This window comes from Acanthaster planci, linkage group LG06, assembly GCF_054643075.1.
Source record: "Acanthaster planci isolate LZ-2023a linkage group LG06, COTS_SCS, whole genome shotgun sequence".
In the NCBI taxonomy this organism is placed as follows: domain Eukaryota; kingdom Metazoa; phylum Echinodermata; class Asteroidea; order Valvatida; family Acanthasteridae; genus Acanthaster; species Acanthaster planci.
Window position 1 is genome coordinate 22563225 of NC_141782.1, and position 10998 is coordinate 22574222.

General features: G+C 39.9%; 1 protein-coding gene across 1 annotated transcript; it reads left to right on the top strand.

Annotated features, from left to right (window-relative positions):
- Positions 1–291: 291 nt before the first annotated feature.
- On the top strand, positions 292–10819 carry LOC110980122 (glucose-6-phosphate isomerase-like). Its single transcript, XM_022236476.2, has 13 exons — positions 292–534; positions 2728–2818; positions 2937–3125; positions 3446–3529; positions 3802–3945; positions 4914–5030; positions 5545–5598; positions 5724–5948; positions 6334–6499; positions 7058–7134; positions 7414–7542; positions 7907–8049; positions 8856–10819. Exons 1-13 carry the CDS (start codon positions 293–295, stop codon positions 8980–8982), a joined length of 1788 nt encoding a protein of 595 aa, XP_022092168.2. The 5' UTR covers position 292; the 3' UTR covers positions 8983–10819.
- Positions 10820–10998: the final 179 nt, after the last annotated feature.

A 10998-nucleotide genomic window follows, 5' to 3' on the forward strand; every position in this document is an offset into this window, starting at 1 on the left:
TCTGATTGTTGAAGTTTCTGCCCTCCCTTAGATTACTTTGTCCATGCCCAAATGTGACCTCCCTGAGCATACGTACACCTACACCGATCCTACCTCTATCATATGCATTTGATCAGTTGATATGACAGTTTCATGGTCGCTTATTGTCCTCGAGTCTTTCTTTTTCCGCATCCGGTATTCGATTCGCATACCTGGGTAACCTTTAATGAATAACGCTAGCGCCGACCAGCTTTTGTGAGAAAGGTCAATTCCTGTACGACTGTTTCATGTATGGGTAAAAGCAATGCAGTAAATGGTCAAAAGTTGCACCGACACCATTCGCGAACAGGGACTGCAGGGTGCGGTGTATATGCAAGCTGGGGTAAATCTGCCGTTTCTTCCACTTATTCACCGAGGAGAGATGGCAGCGACTTTCCTAACGGACGATGCTGCCTGGCAGGCCTTACAGAAATACTATGATGAAAATGGGAAGAAGCTGAACATTCTGGAAATGTTCAAGTCGGACCCGGATCGATTCAAGAAATTCAGCTTATCGTATGTAATTAATTGTGTATTGTGCGTTTGCCTGGTTGTACTTTTTACCAGGCCGAGGGCCTGTTTTGCTGTGTCACTGACTGGCTTGCTCTGATAATGACGAATTAAGTGAAGTACTATGCTGTTGCCAGTGCAAATTGTTAATTAACATTACTCTTTTTTATTCCATCGTTGTCATTTCGGCCAAATGAGTTTGAGGATGTTGGAGTTGGACAGTTAGTTTCGTGATCAAAAACATTCCTCACATCTCCATGGCAATTCTACTGCATTAAGTTGGAAACATAAACGATGGCCAGTTTTTTAAAATGCTGATAGAATATTGTTAATGTCAGTGTATGTTGGACATGATTAATCAATCTCCAATCACTCGTTGTGTTGTTGGTCTTGTGACACATTTTGTCTACAATTCTGCCATCTAACAAAACATGTTTTCTTGCTATTTCATGGTGAAACTTTTTTTTTGACAAGGTGGAAGTAAAGTGTAATTTCCTACCTCATTCTACATTCATGAACTGACTGCACAGCATGATGTGTAGATTGAAAGTTTGCTCTCGGTAACATTATTGTTCTAGTTTCACCAGTTGAACCTGTTATCAATAGAAGAAGGGGGAACTTAAGAGTTCCATGCTTGACATGGAACGGCGGACAACGAACTGCACAGTTCTGGGGCGGGGATCACGGACATCACTTGACCCCATCTGCCCAAATTCCATGAGATTGGCCTAAACTTCAAACTGTTTTCTAAGTTAATGCATCAATATTTTCACTGCTAAATGTGACATTTTAGGATGTCACTTTCTGATTTTTAGTAAAACACTGCAAGGGAAAATTATAGCAATGTCTGTATATGGAACTTTTACCGAGGAAGGACACTTAGTCTTTGCAGTTAATTGTACAATACAATTCACCTTGACACGTGACAATGACAGCATTCATACAAAATGACTTCCAAGTTAAATCAAGAAATGGTTTGTAGGTGTAGTCAAGGAAGGATGCATGAACTGTACGTGAAGAATTTTTAAATGAACCGTAGCTTAATAACATGCTGCGGCTGTTAAAGAAAGGATAAAAGAAATTAGTTTCCATCATGTACATTAGATCCAGACACACTAAGCTGAGTACATGTAAAGTCTAACAAACCAGGAAACAAACTGTTCTGGAATGTGCGGATATTCTATGATTGTCGGCGTACCTTGGATCTATACCAGTGGTACCACTGACATGTACGTGTAAACAAGGAAATGAACTAGGGATGGTGTGTGTTTGCTTCTAAAGGATCCATAAAAAAGAGCTACGTATGATCACAGCAAGGGGTAGGTTGGTGTCCTACGGGTTAATTTGAACACAGGACTTGCTTTGAACATGTAATATTGGCCATGCTACCAAATGTGCAGACACTTGGCAGCATGCCATCATTCTTTTAGAATTTGGATTATGAGAGCCTAAACTCCCAAGAGGGTGGTAATGTCTGTGTGGAACTGAAACTAACAAATTGTACTGTAATGTACCTGAGGGGTGGTAAATCACTCGAATTATTAATGAGTTTATTGTTTGATCATTTGAAGGAAAATTGTCAATGTGGAAATTCCAGCAAGGAAGTATCTTTGTGATTGCTTATATCTTGTTTTCTCTTATCCCGGATCTTTCAGGAGATCCTTGACTTGTTAATGACTTAATATTCGGTTCAGTGTTCAACAAAATATTTTGAGTTTAACTATTTACTTTACATTATTCAGCAGTGCTATCAAACTAAGTGGTAAAAAGTAACTAAGGAACATGATGGCTCACTGCTCACTTGCGAGGATCAAGGAGGGTAGTCTAACTTCTGCAAGCAAGAAGATGGCTATGGAGCCTGATCCTTGCAGAGCAGACTTTTCCACACTTAGGACAAGGAAACCCTTGAGCTGAGGATGTCTTAGAGGCAGGCTGCTTTTTTCATCTGCTCCTTTTGCTGACAGCCATTGCTCATCTGGAGGCTTCAAATCTTTGATTGCGTACTAAGATACCTGTAGTGTGATGCCAACCTACATGTACTCTATCAAGAGGAACATGGCTCTAAGATCAAGTGCCATGCCTTTGAAATACATAGATGTAATACTAAACAGTTTTCTTCACTTACATTATTAATTGTAAATTTAGTTTACCAGGATGATTAAAATAAAAAACTTACTTAACCAAATTTGTTTCTTCCAGTGTTCCTCTTGGTGATAGTAATGGCGATATTTTGCTGGATTTCTCCAAAAATCTCATCAATGAAGATGTCTTCAAGTTGCTCATTGATCTGGTAATCATTCAGTAAATTTCTTTGAATTTTAGGAATGTACCTGAACGTTTAAGACGCAGTAATTCAAGATTATATCACAGTAAATGTGAATAAATGTAACTTGCTCAATTTTTCCTAGGCTAAATCTCGCAATCTGGAGGCTGCTCGGGAACGCATGTTTACCGGAGAGAAGATCAACATCACAGAGGATCGTGCCGTACTTCATGTTGCCTTGCGCAATCGCTCTAACAGACCCATCTTGGTGGATGGACAAGATGTCATGCCAGAGGTCAACAAGGTCCTTGCACAGATGAAGACCTTCACAGAGGTATGGTAGGTGAGACAGAGGGTCATTGGTGAAATATATGGACAATGTAGCTGAAGAGTTAACAGTAGTCAATTGTATGGTTCCAAGAACCAGTCTCACATGTACATGTATTTGGTATGGGATTTGGTTGGTAACCTGTTCTTACTAAGAATGTATTTTCTATGCTTAGTGATTTTTAAGCTTAGCATCTTGTTAAGTTCATGAAACAATATAAAGTTTGGCCAGTACCAGTATATATATCTAAGCAGTTTCCTGATTAGCTGATGTAGCAGTGGAAATCTGTATCATACATGTAGATTATGATTATGTCTGTTTTTCAGGCTGTACGCAGTGGTGAATGGAAGGGCTACACGGGCAAAGCTATCACTGATGTGGTCAACATTGGTATTGGTGGATCAGATTTAGTGAGTGGATTTTGAAGCATTTTTCAAAGACAGTGTATGTTCTCAAGAAACATCTGGCATGGAAAGATATGTCTGGTATAACATTGACTGGTATGTATGCCAATCATACCCTTTACTTTTCTACTCTTTTGATTTTCAACTGTGCTAGATGCAAGAGTAGGAGGGTAAATCAGCATTTTTTATTTGAGGACTTTGTTTTGAGAATCTCAAATTGTTATACAATCAAAGGAAATTCAGAAACAATGTTGCCTGTTTTTTTATCCATGTTATAGGGCCCTGTCATGGTAACTGAGGCTCTCAAGCCCTATGGAGGGAATCTGAATGTTCATTTTGTGTCCAACATCGATGGCACTCACTTGGCCATGACACTGAAGAAACTTAACCCAGAAACATCTCTCTTCATCATTGCTTCCAAGGTAGGATTGCTTGTCTGTCTTGATCTCTCATCGCATCTTGCTGCCACTTTGTCATTCTGCTCCCAGGGAGAAAAAGTTCACATAGTTATATTCTTGAGTGGCCAGAGCTATTTTCTTGGTAACTGTGATTTTTGGCACCAGATTAAATCTTCGTGTGAAGCATTCATAAAAATTAAAAGGTGCAATTTGGAATTGAGCTCAAATAGTAGGACACCACTGTAGCTTGCCTAGAGTACTTTCTGCTGTCTGTTCTCAAATAGTAGGACACCACTGTAGCTTGCCTAGAGTACTTTGTGCTGTCTGTTCTCAAATAGTAGGACACCACTGTAGCTTGCCTAGAGTACTTTGTGCTGTCTGTTCTCAAATAGTAGGACACCACTGTAGCTTACCTAGAGTACTTTGTGCTGTCTGTTCTCAAATAGTAGGACACCACTGTAGCTTGCCTAGAGTACTTTGTGCTGTCTGTTCTCAAATAGTAGGACACCACTGTAGCTTGCCTAGAGTACTTTGTGCTGTCTGTTCTCAAATAGTAGGACACCACTGTAGCTTACCTAGAGTACTTTGTGCTGTCTGTTCTCAAATAGTAGGACACCACTGTAGCTTACCTAGAGTACTTTGTGCTGTCTGTTCTCAAATAGTAGGACACCACTGTAGCTTACCTAGAGTACTTTGTGCTGTCTGTTCTCAAATAGTAGGACACCACTGTAGCTTGCCTAGAGTACTTTCTGGTGTCTGTTCTCAAATAGTAGGACACCACTGTAGCTTACCTAGAGTACTTTGTGCTGTCTGTTCTCAAATAGTAGGACACCACTGTAGCTTACCTAGAGTACTTTGTGCTGTCTGTTCTCAAATAGTAGGACACCACTGTAGCTTGCCTAGTGTACTTTCTGCTGTCTGTTTTTTCTGTTGTCTTGTTATTGTGTCTGATGGTTTTCATTTCACTGGGTATAACATATCAATCTTTCTAGACGTTCACTACTCAAGAGACCATCACAAATGCAACATCTGCCAAGAATTGGTTCCTTGCAACAGCTAAGGATCCTGCTCATGTAGCCAAACACTTTGCTGCCCTATCAACCAATGCGGTAAGGCATTCTGACTAGTAAGAATGAAGCCTGAGAAAAAAGAAACCATGCTTTGCAGTCAGAGCTGAATATAAGGGCTTTGGATAAAAGATATTCAAGCTGACCTGACATAAAATCTTTCCTCTTGAAATCCAGACAGAAGAGGGGTAGTGCTACTAATGTTGGATTGTATTTCACGGCCGTGCAAAGTCTGTGTACCGTGTACTGCATAAATAGCCGTGTTTGTGTGCTTGCCTATCACACATACTCAATGCACCGTGAACGACTCGACTCAGGGCTAGCACCACACAATATTGACATGCCCGGCCGACCAGCCAGTCACGCTGTCCCTTGTCTGGTTCCTAGTTGTGAACAGCGTAATATGGGGTGCTGGTTAAGTCAGGCACCTGGCTATGAAATCAGTTTAAGCCTTTATAAGCTGCTGGGCACCTCACTGGTCCCCTTCTATCACCTGTGACTCTTCCATATTAGCTGCCCTAGCAAATCAAATCTCATTGAATTTCCTTTTCCACAGGTTAAGGTTACAGAGTTTGGCATTGACAAGAACAACATGTTCCCCTTTTGGGATGTAAGTATGTTATCCATATATGATTGACAAAATTGATTAATTATAGTTTCATCCAATTGTAGCCATATATCCAGACCTGAATGTAATACATAATGTTGAATGATTTTGTTCCATTCTTTCCCCAGTGGGTTGGAGGACGTTACTCCCTCTGGTCTGCCATAGGCCTATCCATTGCCCTGTACATTGGGATGGATAACTTTGAGGTCTTGTTGTCTGGTGCCCACTTCATGGACAACCATTTCTATCAGACTCCTCTGGAAAAGAATCTGCCAGTGGTGTTGGCTGTGCTTGGAGTGTGGTACCACAACTTCTTTGGAGCTGAAACCCACGCTTTGCTGCCATATGACCAGGTCTGTTGAAGGAGACATTGAACAGTGTCATCAGTTGAACCACTTTGAAAATCTAATACATTTTAAACTTCTTGAATGTTTGTCCAATACCGTATTAGTGCGAGTTCTGGGATATGTTTTATAGTTCTTGAGCAAAGAAGATTACTTTTAGTCAGCCATATAAGCAGTGCACACCAAACATTTTGGTTTCTTGACTTTTGTAAGCCAAATTTTTTCTGCTCAAAATTTTGCTTATTCATTGGCTTCAGTTCTCCTTTGAGAGTTCAGGCATAATTTATTTTTATACAGGATTTTCCCAAAATGCCCTATCTTCAGTTAGAAGAAAACTTTGTGAGTGCATCTGTAACGTTGTTTCAAGTAAGCCCAAAAATTTGATTCCAAACAGTACATGCATCGCTTTGCGGCCTACTTCCAACAAGGTGATATGGAATCTAATGGCAAATACATCACAGCAACCACCGGTCGCCGTGTAGAGTACACTACAGGACCCATTGTATGGGGAGAGCCGGGTACCAACGGCCAACATGCATTCTATCAACTCATTCACCAAGGTAACAGTCGTGGAACCAAACTCTTGCTAAAATTTTTGAGAAAAAAAAAGAGATTGGGGTCCTGGTGTGGAGGTAGTTTATATCAAATGTATTGAGAATTTTTGACTTTCAAGACAGGTTTCTGTGAAAAAATTTCTGTGAGATGATCATTCACAATGGAGGAACCAAGGTTTTTAAATGGGTCATTCCACGAAGTTCAGGCACAGTTTATGACGGCGTCCCTCGTTACATCAGTAAAAATAAACATCTTTTTTCCCTGCATGTGGATTCTAAATTGACATTGTTCTAAGTCTTGCTAGGTTCTTGTGGTGTGCTTCATCTTTGCTGAATAATGAGACTTAATCTGTTGTAATGTGAAAATAAAGGGCAATAAAAATTACCGATGTAACAAGAGACGCCGTCACAAACTCTGCCCAAACTTCATGGAATGACCCATATACTTGGCTTTATATCTTCTCATCACACCGCCAACATCAAAAGAGATTGCATGTCAATATGCACATCTTCACTTTTCACTATATCCTGGACATTTTCCTGCCTTAAATTCTGTTTCTATAGGAACCCGCATCGTTCCTGCTGATTTTCTGGCTCCTGTAGAAACCCATAACCCCATCACAGATGGACTCCACCATGAGGCAAGTCCTTTGTAGTTACATGTATAAATTGTTAAACAGTGACTCTTGTCAGCAACATTTGCTAGATCCCTCTACATGGCTGGTGCACAGTAGAAGATGCCAAATGTTGATTAGGAAAGACTTCCTGTGCAGAGAGTAGGAGGGGGCTTCAGTGACTTGCAAGGCTGTGGGATACTCCTCATCTTCATCAAAGGATTTCTATCATCGTTGTGTGCTATGGACTGCTTTCAGGCTGTTCTTTAGAAGTCTCTGGCTCATATTTCTTTGCCCATCTTTCAGATCTTGCTGGCTAATTTCTTGGCCCAGACTGAAGCCTTGATGAAAGGAAAGACTGTAGCAGAGGCAGAAGCTGAATTGAAGGGGTCTAACATGTCAGAGGCAACTATGAAACGCATCCTGCCTCACAAGGTATGGTCTCAACTTTAGAAATTAGCTTTCTTAGGACTTCAAATGAAACGGGCTCATATTTCCATTTTGAGAACTGCCTCTCGGCAAAGAATCTGTATCATTTTAGTAGAAAAATGTTGCTGTATTTAGCCTATTTATTCACAGTATTAGAAAAGACTTCAGTAGTAACTAGCACCTTTGCTTTGATAGAAAACAGGACGACATTTACTGCTTCTTCAGATATGTTTATTCAAACACTTCTTGTTTGATGTTTTTTGTCTTAATTGATTCACACATGCAACAGCCACTGGGAGCCAAACATGTCTTGGAAGCAGTTGCTCTCAACTTATTGCTGCATTGATAGATTTTTGTTTTTAATGAGCAGGTCTTCGAAGGCAATCGGCCAACCAACTCCATTGTTATCCAGAAGCTCACTCCCTTTACTCTTGGAGTTTTGATTGCAATGTATGAGCACAAGATCTTCACTCAGGGAATCATCTGGGACATTTGCTCCTTTGATCAGTGGGGGTAAGTCTCTCAACCCCTTCGCTACAGAGGACTGCTACTACCGCACTGTAGTGTGAGGATTAGTGCATACCACGCATACAGTCTATTCACCGCGCAGCTGCTGGTTCAATGGGGCCTGCTGCTGGACAAAGCCCTCCATTAAGGGCATACCACAGCCCAACAGTCACGGTCAAAATAATCCCGTCGTGAAGGGGTTCAATATTTATTTAGTTTGCGTCAATAAATTTGCCACATTTATGCAGATTCAGTTGCACATTAAGTTCCAAAGCCATTAGTTACAGTGGAAAGTTGAGACTAGTTTTCAAAAAAGGCATACCTTTCTTTTGGCATTGCTCGTCTGCAGTATCTTGTGAAACAATTTGAGTTGTGTTGATTGTGTTGGGATTAGCTGAATAACAACTCTATGCAGTGGTTTGCTCCGACCAATATGGTGTAAGTTGTAAGACTATTGCCTGTCTGACCAATATGGTATAAGACTATTGCCTGTTTGACCAATATGGTGTAAGACTATTGCCTGTCTGACCAACATGGTTTAAGTTGTAAGACTATTGCCTGTCTGTCCAATATGGTATAAGTTGTAAGACTGTTGCCTACTGACTACTGAGTATTTCACAGGAGTGGTGTTCTGGTTATTACTGCCAACCAACCAGTCATTTTAGCAGTAAAGTAATCGATTGGTTTGCAGCCTTAATGTACTGTGGAGCGTACTGTGTTTTCACTAATGGTTATCATGGATTCCCCATGTTTTATACAACTTCCAAATGCTTGTGTTAATCTGCTTATTGCACATTTTGTCCCTTCTTCAGGGTGGAGCTTGGTAAGCAGTTAGCTAAGATCATTCAGCCAGAGCTGAAAGACAACAATCCTGTGACCAGCCATGATTCGTCCACCAACGGTCTGATTAACCACATCAAAACCAGTCGTACCAAGTGACGGGTTGGGCCCACATCTCTAGATGACAGCAGCGTGGACACTGGAGGGGTCAGTGGTGGTCAGGTCAAAAGTCGGCAGTTCAGAGGCAAGGAGGTCAAATTTCAAGAAGGCCAGGAAATAATCCCTAGAACCAAGTATAGCAGCAGAGGTCATAAGTCCGGTATGTGTTTGCTCATCTAAGATGTCGGGCGTGTTTTGGAAGTGTTGTGATTTTGTTTAAGTATTGGTTTATTTGTTATTGTTTTGAAATGTTTTCAGATCTTCAACATGATAGTTTATTATCACTGTAGCACTACACTACAAGAGCACACTTTGGAATTTATGTCCAGCTGGGCTTTTGTAAGAGTCATAGTCATACACAGATTTGACGTCATCAGATGTTTGTCAAGTCATCCATCTCTGTTGCTCCCCGCACACAAATTATGACATCATAGTAAAAGTAATCAAATTACATTTGAAAGTAACTGTGATCATTTTTATTAAATTTCTTACACAGATGTGCTTTTTTGGTTTGTGCACACATTTTACTGTTTGTTGGTTTGGAAGTGGTGTTTGGATGTTAATTTCATTCTGTATAAATTTGGTTAAATATTTTTCTGTTGCCTGTCTGTAGAGTTTGATAAGTGAGTTTATTTCAGCTTCGTTTTTCATGGAACAAAGGGTCTGTGCGTCATGTTACTTCCATATTATCATTGTTCAATTGTTTCTGACTTTGCCCAAAGTGTATCACGTTTATTTTTGCCAGTTGTATTGCTTGAAATATACAGAAGAGACACACACTTACCAGACTATAGCCTCTGTCTTCTGCAGTTAGACTTGGAATCTAAAACCATTTACTATTTAAAGTACTATGCATAGCAATCTCCCTATTTTTTTATAACATAGTAGACTGTTTAATTCTAGGTTTAAGTGTATTTTTGAAATGCAATTGGAAAAAAATAGTATCGGAGTGATATATACATTATTGTGAGATATAACTTGTTTTGGTTTAGTGATGTTGGTTCTTCATTTTTCTGGTTGAGATGGGTTTTTTGGTATGAGATGTTAGATACTGATTGAGTTTTTGACTCAGTCTTCAGATCTGTCCACACACTTCAAGTAATCATCCACTTAATAAGGGAATAAATATACTGGCTCAGGAGAATTGGCGTGACTAAAATGCCCCGGCTGCAGGAAAAGGCATTATCATGCAGTGTTCATTCTCCTGAGCCGATCTTAAATGTTAGTTTAAGACTTGCCAAGCACACATTTATTCCCATTCATAAATACCTTTTTTATTCAGAGAGTCAAAAGAAGTCAAGTGAGGGATTTCCTGCAATTTTGTTCTAAAAATTTTACTTTCATTTTCTTGAACACCGCCGTCCATTTTGTGGTATATTTCTTTTGAAAGTTGTCCAATAGTATCTTTTTAAATGAATTTGGCATGCACGTGATGCATCCCGTGCACAGAGACTCTTGACCAATCAGGTATTTATGAATATGGGATATTATTGGTGTAGCATAACAGGTTATAACAGAAACAAGGTATCTTGTGTACCATACTGAAAAAGTTAATGCCGTGTTCAAGGGTGTTGATGCTGGAAACTTGCTAACCTGGCTGTAATGTACAATAACATAATTGTCATGGTTGAATGTGACGAGTTTGTTTAATGCACGATGATTTAGAACGTAAAACTGAAACCTTGCATATTAACTCTTATAGTACAAGTTGGTCTTAAAGTTTGTTCCCCCCACATTATTGATTCATGTAGCACAATAACCTTGTAGTAATTCCTGAAATGTTATGATCACCGTTATTGATCAGTATTAAAATGGCACAGATGGGTTACCATTAAAACTGTTGTTTTGTCTGTTTGTAAAAAATGATAATCCCCGGCAGTTTTTATCAACTGCCATCTTCATTTGGGCCAGTCTGGTGTTTCAGTAGAGCATGCCCTTTTGCAGTCATATGCCAACTTATATGAGGGCTTCATTTTTGAATAAACCTTGCCTTCTTGAAATTTCAAACTTGGTTAC

Coding starts and splice junctions, on each gene's coding strand:
- LOC110980122 (XM_022236476.2), top strand. CDS start 293: ATGGTCAAAAGTTGCACCGACACCATTCGCGAACAGGGACTGCAGGGT. Junction 3,126..3,445: donor AGATGAAGACCTTCACAGAG/GTATGGTAGGTG, acceptor TCTGTTTTTCAG/GCTGTACGCAGTGGTGAATG. Junction 3,530..3,801: donor GTATTGGTGGATCAGATTTA/GTGAGTGGATTT, acceptor TCCATGTTATAG/GGCCCTGTCATGGTAACTGA.